This window comes from Candidozyma pseudohaemuli (genome assembly GCF_003013735.1).
Source record: "Candidozyma pseudohaemuli strain B12108 chromosome Unknown scaffold00022, whole genome shotgun sequence".
Classification (NCBI taxonomy): Eukaryota; Fungi; Ascomycota; class Pichiomycetes; order Serinales; family Metschnikowiaceae; genus Candidozyma; species Candidozyma pseudohaemuli.
Window position 1 is genome coordinate 15,150 of NW_020194456.1, and position 22,388 is coordinate 37,537.

The 22,388-nt window shown below is 47.7% G+C and overlaps 7 protein-coding genes across 7 annotated transcripts; 5 read left to right on the top strand and 2 right to left on the bottom strand.

Moving 5' to 3' along the window:
* Positions 1-410: 410 nt before the first annotated feature.
* C7M61_005118 (uncharacterized protein) lies at positions 411-2,825 on the top strand (the record flags this gene model as incomplete). Its single annotated transcript, XM_024860429.1, has 1 exon — positions 411-2,825. The coding sequence occupies one exon, from the start codon at positions 411-413 to the stop codon at positions 2,823-2,825; it is 2,415 nt and encodes an 804-aa protein (XP_024711350.1).
* Positions 2,826-6,016: 3,191 nt separating this feature from the next.
* On the top strand, positions 6,017-10,621 carry C7M61_005119 (uncharacterized protein; the record flags this gene model as incomplete). The annotated part of the gene is made up of 1 exon (XM_024860430.1): positions 6,017-10,621. One exon carries the CDS (start codon positions 6,017-6,019, stop codon positions 10,619-10,621), a length of 4,605 nt encoding a protein of 1,534 aa, XP_024711351.1.
* A 2,175-nt stretch (positions 10,622-12,796) lies between these two features.
* C7M61_005120 (uncharacterized protein) lies at positions 12,797-14,782 on the top strand (the record flags this gene model as incomplete). The annotated part of the gene is made up of 1 exon (XM_024860431.1): positions 12,797-14,782. The coding sequence occupies one exon, from the start codon at positions 12,797-12,799 to the stop codon at positions 14,780-14,782; it is 1,986 nt and encodes a 661-aa protein (XP_024711352.1).
* Positions 14,783-15,114: 332 nt separating this feature from the next.
* On the bottom strand, positions 15,115-16,248 carry C7M61_005121 (triglyceride lipase; the record flags this gene model as incomplete). Its single annotated transcript, XM_024860432.1, has 1 exon — positions 15,115-16,248. One exon carries the CDS (start codon positions 16,246-16,248, stop codon positions 15,115-15,117), a length of 1,134 nt encoding a protein of 377 aa, XP_024711353.1.
* Positions 16,249-17,350: 1,102 nt separating this feature from the next.
* On the top strand, positions 17,351-18,280 carry PAN6 (pantoate--beta-alanine ligase; the record flags this gene model as incomplete). The annotated part of the gene is made up of 1 exon (XM_024860433.1): positions 17,351-18,280. The coding sequence occupies one exon, from the start codon at positions 17,351-17,353 to the stop codon at positions 18,278-18,280; it is 930 nt and encodes a 309-aa protein (XP_024711354.1).
* A 92-nt stretch (positions 18,281-18,372) lies between these two features.
* C7M61_005123 (DEAH-box RNA helicase) lies at positions 18,373-21,585 on the bottom strand (the record flags this gene model as incomplete). The annotated part of the gene is made up of 1 exon (XM_024860434.1): positions 18,373-21,585. The coding sequence occupies one exon, from the start codon at positions 21,583-21,585 to the stop codon at positions 18,373-18,375; it is 3,213 nt and encodes a 1,070-aa protein (XP_024711355.1).
* Positions 21,586-21,693: 108 nt separating this feature from the next.
* Positions 21,694-22,361, top strand: C7M61_005124 (uncharacterized protein; the record flags this gene model as incomplete). The annotated part of the gene is made up of 2 exons (XM_024860435.1): positions 21,694-22,293; positions 22,317-22,361. 2 exons carry the CDS (start codon positions 21,694-21,696, stop codon positions 22,359-22,361), a joined length of 645 nt encoding a protein of 214 aa, XP_024711356.1.
* Positions 22,362-22,388: the final 27 nt, after the last annotated feature.

Consider the following 22,388-nt stretch of genomic DNA (forward strand, 5'->3'; position numbering starts at 1 on the left):
TTCTTGACTTTTCTTTGAATTCATTTGTTCCGTGACACGCTTGTTTGGCTCACACCAGATAATTTAATGCGGTTCCTGCCCCATGGATGCAAGAGGCAACCAGGGTCTAGAAGTTTGCGGAGGTGCTATTCCGAAAACGAAAGTTTAAGAGCAACGATACGTGCCTCAATGCAACTGTTCTGTGTCTTGGGAGCATTTCTTTATAGTGTTCGATATTCAGACGCAAGACATTTAGCTCATGCATGCAGACGGATGTGCAGAATAGGCTGCAAAAAAATGAAGGACTTTGGAGGACCCAAGGCAGTTTTTGAAAAGGGCATCTAACGTACAGACATGCCAATTAATTGGGCGGGCCTTGCAAAAGGTATAAATTGCAAGGGATTCCTCGAAAAATAGCTTTCCTCTGCATCATGTCGTTAACCATTGGATCTTGGCTTGCCATATTCTTATACCTCACTACAGCGTTGGGGTTGATTATCACAACTAACACCACCTGGATCTCCCCATCGAGTCTCTCTATTAATGACCTCAACATCACTACCGGTGCTAAATTTTCCATTGTCAACAATACCGTTACAACTATTACTGGAGATTGGAACAATGAAGGTGTACTTTATGTCACTTCCAACAACGACCTGGCTACATCTGTGCTGATTGAATCCAACCTTTTCCATAACAAGGGTGACGTTGTATTCAGCTCGCTTCAAAGCAGTGCTGCGAGTAACTTTAGCTTGAGCTCGACCGGTGGTTTCAATAATACTGGAAACATATGGTTCGGACTCAATGAATGTTTCGAGACGTCTCCAGTCACTGTTGACTCTGCTGCAAGTTGGGAAAACTACGGAAAAGTCCATTTTGTCCGGAATGCTGGCAGACCCTCTGGGGTCACCATTTTCCAGAGCCTCGGTCACATCCAAAACCATGGTACCGTCTGTCTCACTAACATGTTCTGGAACCAGAACACCTCTATTGATGGAGAGGGTTGCATCAACGTGGGTGCCAATTCCCTGTTTCTGCTTTATCCCAGCTTCTGGCTGGTTGCTGAAGAGCAGACTATCTACTTGTCGAGCGAAATGTCCGCTATCAATGTGCTTGGGTTATCTTCCTCATCAACTGGCACCAGAACTTACAAAGTGGTGGGTTTCGGCGGTGGAAATTCAATCAAAACTTCTCTTGGTTTTGAAACCTTCAAATATGCCAAAGATGTCTTGACACTTTCCTTCTTCCAGGGCTCGTTCAAAATCGAGTTCCATATTGGTCCTGGCTACGATGGAGCCAGATTTGCTACCGACGGCTTGGGTACGAAAATTTCGTACAACGGCCCCGTAAACAGAACTGTTCCAGAAGTCTGTCAATGTGAAAAATTTCCTGAACCACCATCGCATCCAAATGAGTCGGCTGTGCTCATCGATTCTGCCATTCCCACTTTGACATCCACCTCTGTTGTCTCTGGAGAAAGTGTCACGTCTTTCCCTTCCGTCTATAAGCGTGAAGCTGCTGTGGATGGAACTACTGAGTATACCACCACATGGACCACCACTGATTCCACCGGTGCAACTGTCACGGAATCTGGAATAGTTATCATCACCAGCGGCTCTGGAATTGTGATTGTCACCACAAACTCGTTAGGATCCTTGTCCACCTACACTTCCTTGTTTCCACACCGCACCAAAACGAAGCATACCACCTACACCACGACGGACTCAGAGGGCAATAAAAGTACTGCTTCTGGAGTGGCTACTGTGACTACTACTACACAAGGCTCTTTGTTCACTACTACGTCTCGATTTGACAGCAGCAGCATGGAATATTCAAGCGTCTACACCACGACAGATTCCAATAGCAGTACTCCTAGTGAGATCACCATCACCACTGGAAGTGACGGCTCTCTGTCAATTCCAACTTCTGAAAAAAACACCACCACAGAGAATTCAAGCACCCATTCGGACGGAATCAATTCGACTGAAACCTCCTCCTTGTCGGTCACTTCCAACTCAGACAACTCTTTGTCTTCGACTACCGAAAGCCCTACTTCTGAAGGCACTGAAACATATTCCGATCATACTTCAGCCTTTATTCTTACCAGCTCTGATCGCAATTCTTCCTCAGCTAGCAGTGTTGTTACTACTGCCACTGAGACTTCAGGTTCCTTCGAGCCTCCAGCATCTCAGAACAGAACGATCACAAAAACCTTCACCACCTGGATCACAACGAATGGAGAAGGAAGCAGTATCACAGATTTTGGAGTGGTCACCATAACCACTAATTCAGCTGGAGACCTCGCCAGTACCACATCTCCTCCAGAATACACTACTATATGGACCACTACAGACTCCCACGGCAGCACGGTTACAGAATCGGCAATAGTGTTTATTGTGACTGACTCCAAAGGCTCTTTGACAAGAGAAAGCTCTAGATACACGTTCACAGAAGAGGGTAGCTCCACATGGACTACAGGGATTCCTGTGACAAAATCCGAATCTTTTAACGTCGCTTCTGACGCCCTGGCCATATCGCAAGATATTGCTAAACCCTTGCAGTCCCGTTCCGTGTTCTTCGACGAAACTACGGAATATGGCGACATAGGTACTTTTGACCAAACCAGTGTGGAAGAGACTGACATAAATGGAAAAAAACACACCGCCACGATTTCAGGCGAAACTGACAATTCAGCAGCCTCTACTTTGACGTCGGGACAAACCTTTGTTACTGGCTCTTCTGTGACTGATACTGCTTTCACCGTTCTGAGTTATGAGGCTGCTGGGTCTCCACCTAACTTGAACCCTACGTGGGTTATTCCCATTGGTTTACTTTGGCTTGTTTGAAGACACTATGACTTCAGGATTATTTTGCTTTCTTCTGGAAACCCTTGAGTACATACTTGTACAATTCGATTACAGACCTTTAAAAGCGTTGTAGGGCCCTTACTAAACGGAATGTGAATATTACAGAGTATGACTCCTAAGATAGCCGCTCTTTAATCCTTGCGCTCAAAGATGGGTTTAAATTTATAGCTGGTCGAAATTGATGAAACTGTGGTTCTGTTAAATCGAAAATCGATCACGTCTCACTTGGAAGAATCTCTGAAAGTGCCCCGTATGAGAAAAATCATACTGCTTGGATTATCTGGAATTGTATCACAGTACTGCCTTTCTTCACCCCAAAGTTTTGGAGAAAGCATGAACTAAGATCTATCTCTTTAATTTGTATCAATTTTTTGGTATTAGTTCTGCTTCTCAAAAGTTCTTCCGGACTGCGATTAGGAATTGAAGGGCGATGAAAGAATCTCGTTGCGTCTTCCGGAAGAAAACTGACTCTGGCAGCTGACTATGGCCTTTGGGAAGAGAAAGTGGCGCCTTATATTCCCGGTAAAGCTAATCCGTTGAGTTTAGTTCACAAGGTCTTACTTTTCCAGCTTCGTGGTAAAAACTTTTGAAATCGGAAGTATAAAAACGGGTTACTGGTGGTACTCCAAAGAAATTTTCACGTACGTACCCAACATTCCGTTCAATGCATAAGATTTCAGACTACGAGGACAAACACCTAACCCTTGCTGTCGTGGCAAAAGCTCAAAAATAGCCAGATCGCCAGAGCCACCCGGAACATGGGTGCCGTAAATCGAAAGAAACAATCCTTTTGTGGCACACCACCAAGACATATATGTTCCAACTCATAAATCGTGCAGCTTGCATATCCATATGCGCTGTACGCTGTACGCCTGGTTATCGTACGCGATTCGGCCGAATGGTGATACAGAAGAGAGGGTGGAAATTTTCGTAAATAATGCAGACCGGGGTGTTCCGCAGAGGCTGAAGAAAATTGAATATGATTTGCTTACCCTAAAAATTGCCTAACTTTTGAGTTCGAGACCCACGCAATTCCAGTTATGAGCGACGGCTTCCAACAATCGTGATGTATCATGTAACTGTGGTGATTCAGAATGCCAGGGGACGCAAAAAATGCAACTTTAGGCTTTTCCAGCGTCACACCTAATTTCAGAATTGAGGGACCCACCAAAGACATAGGGATAGTAGGCTGAAGTTGTGGTACCTGACAACAAGAAACACCATTCGTATATGCTTTAATCCTGATCAAGCCAGATTAAAGTAGGCCCAAATGACATTCAAATTGTCCGCCATAAGCATGCCTTTCATTATTGACCCGCCCAATCCAACTTTACAAGCATCTCTTTGCAAACCACAGAATGTCTTTTTTTCTTCTGTCGTAAAAGCAATGGTTTCGTACAAGCCGCCCAGGACCCCGCTGGGTCAACGTGGCTGCCTCTCTGCTGAGATCACAATGTGGGCATCGTCGTAAAATACGGCTCATAACGGGATATTCTGTTGTATCCCGTAGTTGAGGGCTTGGCGCAGAGTTCAGGTCCACAAGCGAATAAGTGATCCCCACGGCGAACAATGATTTAGTTTTGGCTAAAGATGCCCCAAGCGAGGGAGATATTGGCTACGGGCCCCGCACGAGCCTTACGGCGGTTTTTCAAAGATGGGCTCGGAGTGTGGTTTGGAGGGTGGTTTTGATACCGCCTCAGAGGCAGATTTCAGAGACTTTCTAGGGATCGCTTTTCAATAGATCACCGAGATCAACCACATATATTTCTTCGGTCTAAAATCTCCAAATACTTCCAACAATGCGGTTTCTAGAACCTAAATCATGCAGAAAATCATACAAAGGCGACTCTAGACCACCTCACCGATATCGACACCACAAGGCCAGGCTAGGCAACCTCTCATGTAGCTATTCTCCGTGATACGTGGAGTACCACGAAAACACCAAAAATCAGCATTCTCCAGCGCAAAACGATTACGAGGTGCATCCAGAGCCCCGACGGTAATAGGGGTCTGCACATTCAGGCCCGATGAGATTATAGTAAAGCAGCGTTCAACAATAGCTGGATGATGCCTGAGGCTGGATTTCTGCAACTTTCGGCTTCAACAGCACTGTATTCCTGAAAATCGCCGAGCCACTCAAAAATTGCGATTTGTCCGCCACGGCCCGATGGTGATATTGTCACAAGCGAGTCCCCAGCAGCATGTCAAAACGCATACCCTGCATGAATCCTAGATGTAGTAGTCCTCGCGACCATTGAAAGAAAGCAGGCGGGCGGGGCGCAGGAAAGGCCTGAAAGGGAAAAAGGTATCTGGTTTGAAGTGGTACGACGGAGCATGGATCAGGGTTTTAGAAAACCGGACTTTATAGCCGCCATTGTGATCTCCATGAGGGATTGTCTTGCATCAGGTCCACCAACTTACAGCACGTTCTTTGGCAAAAAGCCTCTGTAGATATAAATCTCCAACGCCTGGCTCGATCTTTGAGATACAGCGATATGAGGCAGATGGTAGAAGCACTGGTTTTGCCAATCTTTTCTGTGGTAGGCCCGCCGCGCCTGCCTTTAGAAGCTTCGCCAATGCATGCGAGCGAGGCTTCGCGGGCAACTGCTAAGCCCCACGAGCACAAAGATTTTTCAACTTACAGTTCCGCTCTTTCTTCCACAATAAGAGTTCCGCTAAAGGAAACAGCACCGTTTCGCCGTGTCTGATTCAGCAGCTTAGGTCCTCTGCGTATTGGCTGATTTCCATATGCGCCGAAAATTCTGTGCTCTAGTCAAAACTGGCTTGGCTGTCCTGGGATTTCGCCCAATGAGATAAAACCTGCAAGAGGGTCCCAGGGCGCTCGACACTTTCGGAAATTTTAGCCCAGGGCAAGTGCTCCACACCACCAAAAAGCCCAGAATGTGTGGCCCACATGCGACCCGCCAGATAGTATCTGTCTAGCGAAAGCTATTTTTGTTGGGAGGCTGCATTGTACGGCTGCAAGATACCTTTAGCCATGCATGCGGGGCTGCCTGCAGGAAAGGTTGCAAAAACCAGTGGGTCTCTGGAGAATCCACGGCTGTTTTCAGACCAGATATACCTCCGAATGGACAAACAATCGACTGGGCGGGCTTTCCGTCGGAGTATAAGATGTGGTCGTTTTTTCGCTTTAAAATTCCTTCCTCACTATGTCCTACAGCTTCTCCTGGCTTGCGGTGGCCTTATACCTCGCTACTGCGTTGGGGTTGACCATCACCGAAAACGTCATCTCCATCAACCCAGTGAATCTCTCCATTGGAGACCTCAACATCATTCCCGGTGTCTACTACTCCATTGTCAACAACGCCATCACCACTCTTGCTGGTAACTTGAACAATGAAGGTAGCTTCTACGTCACCTCTGACAACGGGTTGGCTGCTTCTGTGAGAATCATCTCTGGAACGATCAAAAACCTGGGAAACCTTGCTTTCAACTCGTCTCGCGGCAGTGTCGTGAGCAACTACAACTTGAACTCCATTGCCGCCTTCAACAACACCGGAAACATGTGGTTTGGTCTCAGTGGCTTCTCCTTAACATCTCCCATTACACTTGGCTCAACAACCAATTGGGAGAACCACGGCAGAATCCACATGGTCCAGGCCTCTGGAACCGCCTCCAGGGTCACCATTTCTCAGAGTTTCGGCCGTATCCACAACGAGGGTACTGTCTGTCTTACCAACATGTACTGGGACCAGACCACCTCGATTGAAGGCCAGGGCTGTATCAATGTGGGTGCTGGATCCACGCTTCTGCTTGAAGTCAGCCCTTGGTTTATTTCTGAGGAGCAGTATATCTACTTGTCGGACGAAACCTCCTTGGTTTCCGTGGTGGGCTTGTCTTCTTCCTTGACTGGTACCAAGACCTACACTGTGGTTGGCTTTGGTGGTGGAAACACCATCAGAGTGTCGCTTGGCTTTGACTCCTACAACTACAAGGACGGTCTTTTGACGCTTTCTTTCTTCTTGGGCTTGTTCAAGATGGGCTTCCACATTGGTCCAGGTTACGAAAACGGCAATTTTGCAACCAACGGTATTCTGAACTCCGGTACGAGAATCACCTACAACGATCCTTTCAGCGGAGAAGTTCCCGATGTGTGTCAGTGTGAAGACTTTCCCGAGCCTCCTTTGGAGCCTACGGACTCCTCTTCTGCTGTTTCCAGCACGGAAACTGCTTCCTCTTCTGAAACAGACAACTCGGGCACATCTTCTGAAACAGACGCCAACTCGGACTTGACTGAATACACCACAACTTACACGACCACCGATTCTGACGGAAATGAGACCACTGACAGCGGAGTGGTTATTGTGACGACTGATTCCGATGGATCTTTGACAACCACTACCTCCAGCCTTGAACCATCCTCAGACCAGACCGAATACACCACTACCTGGACCACCACCGACTCTGACGGAAACACACAGACAGACTCTGGCGTGGTAATTGTGACGACCGATTCTGACGGCTCCTTGACTACTACCACTTCTCAGATTGATGAAAACGACGGCCAGACTCAGTACACTACCACTTACACCACCACCGACTCGGAAGGCAACGAGAGCACTGGAAGCGGTGTGGTTATTGTTACTACTGACTCTGAAGGCTCCTTGACCACAACCACCTCCCAGATTGACGATGATCAGACAGAGTACACCACTTCGTATACCACCACTGACTCCGATGGTGATGTTAGCACTGGTACGGGCGTTGTTATAGTGACTACGGATTCAGACGGTTCTTTGACAACGACAACTTCCGATATTCCTGCTTCTGACAACGGCCAGACTGAGTTTACTACGACTTATACAACTACTGACTCAGATGGTAACGAGTCTACCGGAAGTGGTGTGGTAATTGTGACTACCGATTCTGACGGTTCATTGACCACTACTACCAGTGCAATTGATGGTGATAATGGCCCCACAGAGTACACTACTACCTATACTACCACCGATTCAAATGGCGATTCTTCCACTGGAACTGGTGTGGTTATCGTTACTACAGACTCTGAGGGTTCATTGACTACCACCACCAGTGCAATTGACGGTGGTCAGACCGACTATACCACAACTTATACTACCACTGACTCTGATGGAAACGAATCCACTGGTACTGGTGTTGTGATTGTTACCACAGATTCAGACGGATCCTTGACAACCACCACTTCTCAGATCGATGGTGGTGAAACCGATTACACTACTACTTACACCACAACCGACTCCGATGGAAACGAGTCTACTGGAAGTGGAGTAGTCATTGTCACCACTGATTCCGATGGCTCTTTAACTACAACCACTTCTGAATTTCCCGGATCCACTGGTGGTCCAACCGAGTACACTACTACCTACACCACCACCGATTCTGATGGAAATGCTTCTACTGGAAGCGGAGTGGTTATTGTTACTACAGACTCGGATGGCTCTTTGACCACTACTACTTCTGAGATCAATGGCGGCGATCAAACCGAGTATACGACCGCTTATACTACTACTGATTCGGATGGAAACGAGTCTACTGGAAGTGGCGTTGTCATTGTCACCACAGACTCTGACGGTTCTTTGACTACGACTACTTCTCAGATCGATGATAATGGTCAGACGGAATACACCACCACCTATACTACTACAGACTCAGATGGAAATGAATCTACTGGTACCGGCGTCGTTATTGTTACCACTGATTCAGACGGATCATTGACAACCACAACTTCTCAAATTAACGGTGGTGAAACCGACTACACTACAACTTTCACGACAACAGACTCCGATGGGAATGAATCTACCGGTACTGGTGTGGTTATTGTTACTACCGATTCTGATGGTTCTTTGACGACTACTACTAGTCAAATTGATGGAGGCGATGGTCCTACTGAATTCACAACTACCTATACCACGACGGACCCAGATGGAAACACTTCTACTGGAAGTGGAGTGGTTATCGTGACCACCGATTCTGACGGAGCCTTAACCACAACCACCAGTGCCATTGACGGTGATAATGGCCCTACTGAGTATACTACTACTTACACCACTACCGACTCTGACGGTAACTCTTCCACGGGTTCTGGAGTAGTGATAGTAACTACAGACTCTGACGGTTCCTTGACCACCACGACTTCTCCACTTGACGATGCTACAAACGGTCCTACCGAATATACCACCACCTGGACTACGACCGATTCTGACGGAAACCCAACTACCGATTCTGGCGTCGTTATCGTCACCACCGACTCGGACGGAAGTTTGACCACTACAACCTCTGAAATCGGGCCAACCGAGTACACCACCACCTGGACGACCACCAACTCCAACGGAGAACAAGTTACTGATTCTGGTGTGGTTATCGTTACGACCGACTCTGACGGTTCCTTGACCACAAGCACCTCTGAGTTTGGAAGCCCTACTGAGTACACTTCTACCTGGACCACCACCGATGCCAACGGAAACCCTACTACAGATTCTGGCGTGGTGATTGTGACGACTGATTCTGACGGTTCTTTAACTACCACCACTTCCCAATACGACGATGGAGATATCACCGAATTTACGTCTACTTGGACCACTACAGACTCCAACGGCAACCCATCGACTGGTTCTGGTGTGGTGATTGTTACTACCGACTCGGATGGAAGCTTGACCACCACCACTTCTGACTTCCCTAACAACCCTACCAACCCTGGAACCAACCCTGGAACCAACCCTGGAACCACCGAATTCACTTCTACATGGACCACTACCGACGGTAACGGAAACCCAATCACCGACTCTGGTGTGGTAATCGTTACCACCGATTCTGACGGAAACCTCGTTACTTCCACCTCCACATTCGGTTCTGACGACGATATCACCGATTACACCTCCACATGGACTACTACCAATTCTGATGGAAACCCAAGCACCGGTTCTGGCGTTGTCATTGTCACAACTGACTCCGATGGCTCCTTAACCACATCCACTTCCCAGTTCGGTCCAGGTATCACCGACTACACATCCACTTGGACAACCACAGACGAAAACGGCAACCCTATCACTACCTCCGGTGTGGTGATTGTAACCACCGATTCAGACGGGAACTGGTACACCACAACCTCTGGTTTCCCTGGTATCACCGACTACACTTCCTCATGGACGACTACCGATTCAGACGGAAATCCTACTACTGAATCTGGCGTGGTGATCGTAACCACAGACTCCGACGGAAGCTTGACCACATCCACTTCCCAGTTGAAGCCTACCGACTACACCTCCACTGTTCAGCTGACCGATACTGATGGAAACGTCAAAACCAAGACCGTCTACGTCTGTGAAACCACAGCTTCCAATGGTGACTGGACTACTTACACCACCGAGTGTCCTGAAACCACTGCTTTTGTTTCCACCAAGGAGGACGGTTCCAAGACCACTGTGACTGGTGCTATCATCCAAACCACCATCCACGGAGTGCCTACCTCTTACACTTCCGTGCTTTCACCACCTGAAACTTCTGTGGATTCTTATGAAACCACCAAGAACGGCAAGACCGTCACGCTTGAGCGTACAATTGTTGTTCTGACCGATGCACTTGGAAATCCTCATACGTCTACTATTGCTGGAGAGTCCACTGCTCCTTCTGGTGCTTCTCAGACTCCAGAAACCTCAGTTGCAGTTCCTTCTGAAACAGCTCCTGCTGCTTCCATTCTGACGTACGACGGTGCTGGTTCACTTCCCAAATTTGGCCTTGAGTGGGTTCTTCCCCTTGGCCTTTTCGTTCTTTTTTGAGATGTGAAAACATCGATTGGATTTTTGCTACTGCCTTTCTCTCGGATACCCTTACGCACATCCTGTGCACTTCGATAATAGATATTTTATTAATTCATTGTAGCGCTTGAACCATTTGAGCTTAATGTCCTTGTTGCATTCAGTTAGATGACAATACATTTTGCAACCAAAGTTGCATGGACATGCGGACTCATGCAATCCTGCAAAAATTATCTTCTGCAGGGCTCATCAAGAAAGCCGATATGGCTTTTGCCGTATATTCAATAGAGGTGCATCGAGCGGCTAAACGAAATCACCCCATGGACTTCTCGAAGACGGAATTGCGATTTTCAAGAATGCAAACCGGCTTTGTGGTATTCGCCTGTGGATCCCATTATTGTGGAGAAAATGGAAGATCGAATATTTTTCGGTACATTTGGCTACATCAAATGGGTCATTACAATAGAGGAGTTCATGGCTTCTTTGGCATGGGTGCTCTTTTCAATTAGGGGATAAATCGCTGGAAACACATTTGAAAAGTCCTCCTTCCCTAGATTTCTAGACCACATTGTTGGAGCCAAGTCCGATTCAGTCAGCCTCGAAAACAAATTCCATCTCTTCAGATGGCATGATCATTCTCTCGACTGGTCATTGTCTTGAGAACAATTGACGAAATAGCTATGTCCTTTTTGTTTAAGGCAGGCATTAGTTATTTTATACCAGTAAAATCATGCTAAATAATTGATCTACCTGACTCAAACATCTTTAAGGCTTACGAATTCTGCGACTTTCATTTTTATCTCATCAAGACATTAATTGTGAAATAGAATCAGTGAGATGAATCCGCCGGGTACAAACAAAGTGGGCTTATTCGATCTTTACAGGATTGTTTCTCGAAAATTTTCGATGGAATGTTTCAACAAAGAGAAAAAAATAGCCTCCGTAGGTTGCATGGTACCGGCTTTGTGGAACTGGATCCCCCACATTTCGAGGGCCTCGACTGGAAAAGCTGTGGTGTACGGGTGCGACTTTGAAATTTCCCTTGAAAGCTACGCAAATTCCCTGGACCTGGGATTACGAAGGTGCACAGGTCCATCAAAACACTAAAAAAAGGACATTTTAAAAGAATTTAATTGGTGCAATGTTGACTACAGGCTTTTTTCCAAAGTTGGGGGCATCCTCTCTCTTTTACTTGGTATTTGGGTGGTTCTCTAATATTAGGAAGCCTCAATTTACGAGCTAGGCGCTAGACGATCGTGCGGCGCTAGCTTTCTGGATAAAGCGGCTAAAGCAGATAGGGCTAGACTGATTTTCACAAAAGGCAAGTTTACTTGTAGCTTCAATTACATAACACCTCTCGTTGCCTTTCACTATTTAAGCGTTTCAAACCTGTAGCTATAGTAAAAGAGAACAGCTAAAATAATTCAAATATCATTTAGATCCAAATACCAGTGTACCCAACGCTCATGGTACTTTTTTGCCAATGTCTCCGCGGGTACCCGAAAAGTCGAACCCACCAAACACAGCTCTCCAAATCACCTTCATATGTTGGGACCCTTCACTATTGGCTGGCGGGTATGCTACAATGCAACTCCGAAAACTCATAACAGCCAATCCGCCAAGATAAAGTTGAAGGATCGGCTTTGACAGGCTTGGCAAGGAGGTGACAGTTGGAACATGTCCAATCATGAAAGCTAAATGGAGCTCCTGCTATGTCACACGATGAAATTCAGCTAGAGTTTTGCAGCCATAGACGCCACTGCATGTGGCCAAGTTAGACTGCAGAAACAATGCCCAAAAGGCCGCTGTGTGCACAACCCGCAGACGGAGAAATCACCTTGACACACGGAGAAAACAATTTTGTATGGCCCAACTCGCCAAACCCTATAGACCTCCGTAACGCAGCCTATATGATCCGATCAGATAGTGAAAACCCTGGATCAGTGCAGGGCGATCGCCGTTTACAAGCATATCCGGCGGCAGATCTGCCGACTCGGAAAGAACTTGTGCTTTTCTGATTGGCTGTTTAGGTGCTGTCAGTGCAAGTGTCACTGTCAAGGTGCCGTCACTGTCAAGAAAATGGCTGCAAATGGCTGCAAATAGGCGAATTGTGCGTTGTACAAATGTAGAAGACGACTCGATGGCTTAGGGTATTTAGGCACCAGGATCCCACAGGTATTTCCAATCTGTAGCTCAATGTCGAAAGTTGCAACCAACACTTCCTCAGATGGAGACGAAAAGGCCGCTAGCAGGCTGTCCAGAGAATTGACCAAGCAGGACACTGCTTCCTCTGCAGACTCCGAAGACTCCAAGGTCTTGACCAAGTCGTTTGGTATCAGAAAACAGGAGCTCATGATGGCACAGCTTGACAACTACTTCCTCAAGGGATTCTACTTCTTCTCCATTTTCGTGGGAATGTACGTTTCGATCGTCGAGTCCGATGTGTCAAGGGTGTTTATCGGTTACGCTACGAGCGACTACAAAAAACACTCCCTCATGTCGACCATCTCGCTTATCAGACAAGTTGTTGCAGCCAGTTCCTTACCTGCTTATGCCAGATTATCCGACATTTTCGGTCGTTTCGAGCTTTTCTGTTTCGGCTTGTTGTTGCGTATCGTGGGTCTTATCGTGATGTGCCAGGCCGATACTGTTGAAAAATACGCTGGTGGTATTGTGCTTTATGGATGTGGTTTTGCAGGTGCCCGTATTTTGTTCCAGATCAGTGCCCAGGATGCCTCTTCGTTGCGTGCTAGATTATTGGCCATTGCTACGATTTCTTTGCCCACCATCATCTCCACATGGTCTTCTGGTGAAATTGTCTCTGCTGTGTTGCACAAATACAGCTGGCAGTTTGGTATTGGTATGTGGGCTTTCACGTTTCCCTTGGCTTGTGTTCCGTTTTTGTCCTGCTTCGTTTACATGAAATGGAAGGTGCACAAGCTTCCCGAATGGAAGGAATTGTGCAAAGAGGAGAAGGAAAGCCAGGTTGAGCTCAATGCTGCTCAGGAAAAGAACAGACAGTACCTCGCCAACGGAGGCTCTAAGTTCAAGGGAAGCCTCAAAAAAGCCTGGACTTGGACCGTGTTCAAGGCTCACCAGACTTTCTGGGAAGTCGACATCATGGCGTGTTTCTTCATTGTCGCTATTTTCGGTCTTATCTTGGTTCCCTTGACTTTGGCTGGTGGAACCCACGCTGAGTGGAAAAAACCAGACATCATTGTTCCGGTGGTGCTTGGATTCTGCCTTGTTCCTGTTTTTGTGGTATGGGAAATGAAGTGGGCTAAGGTTCCGTTGGTACCCTTCCCTGTCTTGAGAGACCGTGGTGTCTGGGCTGGTCTTGGTATCGGAGTTTTGAACACTTTTGCCTCGAGCATTCCTAGTGAATACGCCTATGCTATTCTTTTGGTCGGAATGAACGCCAGTGAGGTTGTTGCTACTAGAACTCCGCTGTTCAGCTCCTTTGTTTCCTCCATCGTCTTGCCTATTCTCGGTTTGGTGATTGTCAAGGTCAGAAGAACCAAGGGCTTTATTCTTTTCGGAAACTGTATGTTGTTTGTTGCCATGGGCTTGTTTGTTCATTTCAGAGGTGACAACGACGGTATCAACGGAAAGTACTTCAGAGACGGTCTTGTGGTGGCTTTCTGTATGGACGGTTTTGCTACCGGTTTCTTCATGAGACCAGTCGGTGTGTCGATCCAGTCTTGTACCAACTACGAGTACATGGCCACGGTGACCGCCTTGTTTGCAGCCATTTACAAAATCGGAGGTGCCATTGGAACCTGTGTTTCTGGTGCTATCTGGACACAGAAGATGTACCCCACCATTTACTCCAAAATGGAGCAGCTAGGCGTTGACACTTCTCTTGCCAAGCCAGCCTACCAGTCTCCATACAAGTTTATTGAAAAACACACTTGGGGTACACCAGCTAGAAGAGCTGTGGTGCTTGCTTATGCTGATTTGCAGAGACAGCTTTGTATTGTCGCCATCTGTCTTTTGGTGCCTTTGCTCGTTTTTGTGTTTTTGTTGAGAGACCACAAGTTGGGCGATGAAATGTCCCTTGAGGATGTGCAAGATGTTGAAAAGGGTAAGAGTGGAGCAGAGAGAAAGAAGGCCACGGTCATCTACACCAACGACGACGACCCAATCATGAACCTCTGCAAGAGAATCATCGGAAGAAAGTAATGTTAATAGTGCCGGTTGAAAAAGTAATGGAATTCAGTTTGTTGATGAAAAGTAGGTGATGTTTAGTCGGTGCAGTTAAGCCGCATGCAAGGCGCTGGCACAATAGGTGGTGAAGCATCACTTGCAGCTAAAGAGAGTCCTGAGAGACACGGAGAATTGACCATTCCGTCTGGAAAAGCCATAAACTTGATAAAATTTAATTTTATGGCTTTACCCAAAAAGGCACATTCCCCGGTTCTACTTATCTACACCTCTCAGAATCATGTCCATGTTGGACCCACCTTCTAACGATGGATCGACATATTCACTAGCATTTACAGCCTGACTAGCATTTATAGCTTGGCCCTCACGTTACGGAAGTGGTAGAGGTTCTCCACGTCGGCCGTGTCCATGTACTTCCACTGCTCGTCGAAAATCTTCTTTCTATCGTTGCCGTACTTTTCCTCAGGAAACTCCTTTCTGGCCTCTTCGATAAACCTGACTCTCTTGTCGATAAAGTAGCTCCACAATCTGATCAGCTCAAGAGGCTGCTCGCCATGAACCAAATGGCCACCTTTTGGAATATCCGCAACTTCAAGAAGATGCTCGGGAACCTCTCCTCTGATCCAGTCCACAGACTCTCTGGGTGTCCAGGTGGCAGCTGCACCGGTAATGTGGAAAAAAGGCACCTCTAACTGGCTCAAAATCGCCATACCCTTTTCAGCAGCATAGGCCACGCCACAGTAGGTTGCAATCTGGTGCTTCTTGTCTGCCTTGACTCTGACGCCGTCTTTTTCATGCACCAACTCGTCGTCGACAAAATTGTCAAGAACGTCCTTCTGCATGACATTGTAGAAGGACTCTTTTTTCAAATGCTTGTGGGCAGCCTCCAAACTGGGGTACTTGTTCTCGATGAATTTGCCAACCTTCTTCATCCGGTTGAAGAACCACTCATTCACGAGCTGGTCATACTGAATGACAGGCTCAATTGAAATGACCGAGTCGAAAAGCTGTGGTTCGAGAAATCCAGCCCAAAGCACGGAAAAACCGCCCATCGAGTGCCCAATAAGCACGTTTCTCGACCACCCTCCAGGCAGAAAGTCGCCCGTGGTGGCCATTTCGTGTTTCACCACCTCAATCAAATCCTTTCCTCCGTCACACCAATCAGCAGTCCAACCAATCTTGTCTCGGTTGAGTTCTGCAGAATCACCATGAGTGAAGTAGTCCACCGCAATCACCTTGTCCACTTTCCACCTGGGGTTTCTCTGGCTCTGTTCGTAAAGCTTCTCAATATGGTACGTCCAGGTGCCCTTGTTCATGCCCGAGCCGTGTGCAAAGATAAGGTTGACTTTGGTGACATCAGCTGGTACTGGAGTCTTTGGCGAGAACTTGTTGTAGACGACTTTCACCCGGTCGGTTGGCAAGGTGGTGGAGCCGGCGGTTCTGGGGAAAACGCCATCGGCGGTCTTTTTCTCTAAAGAATACATGCTACTGACGATCTACTGGGAAGCCTGGGTTTATATTGTACTGCGTGAGAAGCTTATGATAATAAGCAGCGGAGATAGCCAGGCGGGGGCGCCGAGTGGCACAATAGCGGATTTTAGTGGGAAGGCGGTTCTGGCGAAAAACGACTTGGGCTTTTCGGGAGGTTTCTATGGGTTGCTGGTGATTGGCGGGTTCTGGTGATGATTCGCAGCCGTTTGCAGCCGGTGAACGGAAGGATATGGGTGTTTTCGGGCGGCCTTCCAGGATATTTTGCTTTTTATGGGTTGGATTTGAAGAGGAAGGCGAATTGTCGTGATTTTGTTTTTCAGGGGGCATTTGGGGCATGTGGAGCGTGGATAACTGGGACCTTCAGCAGTAGTAGGTGGAGATCAAGTAAGCCATATCCACATGCACGGATGGAGAACTGAAAAACTGGAGATTTGAATTTTTGCCAGTGGAGCTTAAGTCTATGGAAGAAGCAAGCAGGACGGTCAATCTCCACAGCCTGAATCTCGTATATGTAGCTCGACCGGTTTAGCCGATCGGAGTGTCTTGGTAGAGTGTAGCCGAGAAGGGTGGACTATGTCACCAAAAAGTGAAAGAATAGGATAAGAGGAAGTTACGAATTTCACAAAATACTCATAATGGTCAGAACCAGGTCTATCAGAATTTTATGGAGGTCACTTTGTGTGGCTTCTTTGGCTCCTACTCCACTGGTGCACCTTGTAATCTCCATCTCGGTCCCTCGGTACGAGCAGCTACCGAAAACCACACCGAAAGCCAAAAAGCTCGAGAATCTCAGAACCTCCACTATTTAAGCAGCCTGAATCCCCCCGAAATCGAAAAAAATCCGTTTTTTCCCAACTCCCGAACACCTCGTACCCTCGCCATTACTCATTGTCTCAACTTTTCAGCGATGCCTCGGTACTCCACACAAACCCCAGACTTCACCACCCGTCCTTTTCCAGCAAGACCAGTCTAACGAATCGTTTTTCGGTGCTACCGGCCAAAGCCAACCCAGACTCGAACCCAAAACTAAAAAACTCAAAAGGCAAACACCCTTATACCGACTTTTCAACCACTCCAGCCTTACAAACCACCTCGATGACTACGCTGATCAAGATCCTAAGGACGGTCGGACAGGTCCGGGCGTGGCAGAAACAGTGTTTCTTCAACAAGGAGACCGTCGGCTTCGTCCCCACCATGGGCGCCTTGCACCAGGGCCACACGTACCTTGTGAACCAGAGTCTAAAGGAGAACGACCGGACCATCGTGCTGATTTTCGTCAACCCGTCCCAATTTGCGCCCCACGAGGACTTGGACGCGTACCCCCGGACGCTAGACCGTGATTTACAGGCGCTCGAGGCGCTAGACCGCCCTGTGGATGCGCTTTTCTTGCCCAAGGTGCTGGAGATGTTTCCCAGCGGGATTGTGTTGGATGTGGCCAAGCAGAAGGGCGCTTTTGTCAATGTTTTGGGGTGCCTGGAGCAGCTTGAGGGGACACAGCGGCCGGCGTTTTTCAGGGGCGTGTCCACGATTGTGACCAAGTTTCTCAATGTGATTCAACCTACAAATGCGTACTTTGGGCAAAAAGACGCTCAGCAGTGTGTGGTGGTAAAGAATCTCGTCAAGGACTTGCTTATCGATACGACCATCAGAGTGTGCCCTACGCTTCGTGGGCCTAACGGTTTGGCCATGTCCTCGAGAAATGCGTACTTGTCTCAGGAAGCAAAGGACCAGTGTTCGATCATCTACAAGGGGCTCTGTGCTGGCCGTGATTTCTACGAGGAGGAGATCAAAAAGGGCAAGCCTGTTTCGGCTGCCGCTGTGGCGGATGTTATTCGTGGAGTCTTCTCTTCCATGCCTGAGGAGTGGAATCTTGAATATATCGCAGTTTCACACCCTGAGTCGCTTGAGGATTTGAACGAGATTGAGAGTGGCGTCGGAGCTACCGTTTCCACGGCCGTTCGTGTACCCAAATCCGACGGCTCCGGCACTGCCAGGCTCATCGACAACGTTCAGCTCCACGGATAGAGGTATAACGATAGACGACGATAAAGGAGATGCCATATGACATTTCGGATCAAAAATAACCCAAAAGTTGGAACCCCTCCAACATGTATATACTAAAAACCCCGGCGCACCCGGGGAGCCAGTTTCGTCTTTTCTGTAGTTTTCAGTGAATCCTGAATTTGCATGCGCTGTCTGTCCTCCTCGAGGCGTTTATCCCAGTCGCTCTTTCCCACCAACGTAAAGTCCAAAGAGCCTTCAATCTGCTTCTTGACGTTGGCACTCACACCGTAGAAGATATGGCCGTATTTGAGTAACCACTCAGGCTCCACAGCCGTCACACATTGCATATACTCCTTTGTGGTAAGAACCAACTCATCATAAACCACAAACGGAGGACTGAGGTCTCCGCCTCCAGCTAAAGCGGAGGTAGGATGGAGGTACATTGTCATATATGTCTGGCGAAGATTGGCATATTCCACCTGTCCCCTGCCTCCTCCCATCTTCACAAGTTTGGCCAGCTGCTGGAAATAAGCTGCACAGAGACACTTTCTGATATCCCTGTCGGATTTGGATTTGAGCACGGGGAACTTCCTTTTGTTCATGATGAGCATGATCTGGTTGTAGATATCCTTCGCTCGTAGAAGAGACCTATACTGAACGAAGTTTCGGGTGCACCACAAGCTCAAACTGCCCTTTTTCTGCTTGGCTCTCTGGTCGAACTGCTCAAATACGTTCAACAACGTCAAGTGGTCAGAATCTGCAATGAGAAATTTTTCCCTAGCAGAATCTGCATCGTCAGCTCGTTCCTTTGGTCTGTAAAAGACATTGGGGACAGACAACATCGCCACAATGACGATAATCTCTCGAGAGCAGTGGAACTCCTCCTGTGTCGAAAGCAATATAAGCTTCGCAAGAGTTGGCTCCATCGGGAACAAGTTAAGCTGATCTCCAAGCTGGGTTAATGCACCCAAGTTATCAAGAGCACCTATAGCCCAAAGATCGTAAAGTGAACAGCTGAGAAGATCACGGGGAGGCGGGTCCAAAAACGGAAATTTGAGCACATCGGTGACACGAAGAGATTTGAGCATCAACATCACGGAACTCAAGTTCGTACGCTGGATCTCAGGAATCGGCTGCACATACATTTGAGACGGTGCAGCTGCTCTATCCGTGTAAAGCCTGTAAGCAATACCAGGACCGGTTCTTCCAGCACGACCGCTTCTTTGCTGGGCGTTTGCCATGGAAATCGGAACCATCTGCAAAATATCCATTCCTAGCTTTGGGTTGAAGACCTTCACTTTGACAAGACCACAATCCACGACGTACTTGATGCCGTCCACTGTCAAGGAAGTTTCGGCGATATTCGTTGCCACCACCACTTTTCTGCGCTGAACACTCAGCTTGTTGAAAATCTTCTTCTGCACATCCGCAGGAAGAGTGGAATAAATAGGGTAGACGTCAAGTGGTGGTGGATCCTCAAGCATGTCTAGTTTCTCGTGGATCATCTCACATGTAGTTTCGATATCCTCCTGACCCGTCATGAACACCAAAATATCGCCCTGCTGGCCCTGGTTGGCCAAGTGTATGGTGATGACCTGCTTCACGGCAGTATCAACGTAGTCAGGGCACGGCGACTTGGAATAGAAGGTTTCCACTGGAAACATGCGACCAGGAATGACGTATTGTGGAGCATCACCGAAAAATGTGGAGAACCGGTCAGCGTTCATGGTGGCACTAGTAACAATAAGCTTGAGGTCTCTTCTCTTACGCAAGAGCTGGCGGAAGAGGCCAAGCAAGATATCCGTATTGAGTGTTCTTTCGTGCGCTTCGTCCATGATAATACACGAGTACTGCTCCAACGTGGAGTCTGCAAGCATCTCACGAAGAAGAATACCCTCCGTCAAGTACTTGATCAATGTCTTTTGCGGACTTGTTCTGTCTTCAAAACGGATGGAGTAACCAACTTCCTCTCCGAGCTTGCACCCCATCTCCTCTGAAACTCTCTTGGCAACCGACATAGCTGCAACACGTCTCGGCTGAGTACATCCCACAAGAAGCCTTGTACCATGCTTGTCTCTGTTTTTTGCATATCCCGCTTCACAGAGAAACTGTGTTAGCTGGGTGGTTTTTCCAGACCCGGTTTCACCAATAACAACGACCACCTGGTTTTCTGCTATAATTCGTAGAAGATCGTTTTTGGCGTGGTACGCTGGAAGTGTCCGACGTTGTTCTTGTATGCTTTCGTAGGAGCTCTTTTCCTCAACCTCCTCCTCCTCTTTTTTATCTTTTTGATCCTCCTTAACCACCGAGGCCATACCATCCTCGCCAGTAGCACGCTCCTTTGCCTGCTGTGCTCTTTCCTTCTTGGCCTTCCTGTCCTTGACCACAAAACTTCCGTTCTTTGCAGATTCAGCCAATTCAGAAGCAGGATCTTTAACTGCATTGACACTGGGTCCCAGGCTTCTAGATGTCTGGCTGCTGCCAAAATGCGGCCGAAGATCAGCCTCAGACCCATTCAAAAACGGTGGAACCAAGAAGTGTGTGGTGATTGGAACTCGTAGAAGCAGGGCTTCTGAGGTATCGTGATCGTAGTCAATGTACTCACCCGTAGCCGCGTCAAAACCTCCACCACTGCGCTGGTCGTTTTTCATGGGCCGCTGCCGCTGTTTAGGTTTGTAGTCTAGATCTTCGTAATCCTCGACCTGAGCTTGATGTGCCATATCCTCAGAGGCGTACCATTCTCGATCGTTCTCAATGGCATAGTCATCGTCCTCCAAGGCGTGTAGCTCTTCGGATTCCTTGAGGAGCTCCTGTGCCTCGTTGCGTTTTCTCTCTAGCTCAGCGAGTTCTGAAAGACTCAAGTGCTCCTGTTTCACTGGCTGTTCAACAGTTTCCTCTTCTTTCTTAACTGACAAGTCTTCCACGGCCTCCTCCTTCATCCGCTGCGTGTCGACCTTCTTAAGCTTCTTGAATTTCGGTTTCTTAGGCTCGTTCCTTGCCTGCAAGGTAGCACCCTGGTCCATATCTAGATCCTCGTCTTCATCAAAGTTGAGCGTCAATTTCGCTGTTTTCGCCTTTTTGGGCTTTTTCGCCGGAGGAGCAGCAGGAGCGTCAGCCTCCTTCTTTTCTAGCGTCCCCAAGTTGTCCTGGATATATGTGTACACGGTTTTGGCCAAATCCTCTGGAAACCCTAGGGCCTTCGTAGATACCATAAACTGCGGTTCCAGACCAGCCTGCTTATATAGTCGAACAGCCGTTTCTGCTAGAGATACAGGAACATCCCGATTGAGGCCACGTGATAGTGTTTCAGCGAGAACCTGGATCATGGCTGATTTCGAGTAGTAGCAGCTTGGTGATGCTCATCTATTTGTGTGCAAGAATGTCACCAAACTACCCCATATTCTTTTCAACACACGAGTTGTTTTCCACGCTAGATGTCGCTACTGGCTAGAACAGCACTATATTTTAAATATGCTGTGGCAGCAAAGTTCAGACTCACACCTGCGCCAATCAACGTCGAGGAAGTCAAGTTTATTTACGATAGTTTTGGAAAGCTAGGAACGGTGGAATACTTTGAAGCCGACAAAGCCAAACACACAGATCCTCATCTTTTCGAACCGTTTGTGACAGTTCTTCTAAATCCTACTGAACAGTTTTCTCAATTGGACCCGTTGTCTGGTGTCGATTCAACTATCGCTCCAACTGGTTCTGAACTACGTCAGGAACAAGGTAAACTACGCCAAAAGCTACAAAACCTTATAGGTCTCCCGCGGTATTCGTATGTTGAAAATGACAAAAAGTACTTTGGCAGCGAGGTCCAGGTGCCGTTCAAGCACTCGCTACTACCGAAGGCCCTTCATCTCGAGTACAAGATGAGCACCTCCACGATATCCTCGCCATTTGTCTATTTGGAGGAGGGCAACCCGGCCGACGTCGCCCCTCTGATCCGCCACAACTTCCAAAAATACCACAAGTTCCAGCCGCTTTTCGTGGAATCCGGTCTTCATGGCCTCCACTTGATAGGCGCAGGTCCAGTCGACACTTCAGTGAAAGTGAGCGAAGACGCCGTCGTTCGAACAGAAGATATTATGCGTATGGATAAGTCACCGAATATGCTGGCTGTCAGGAC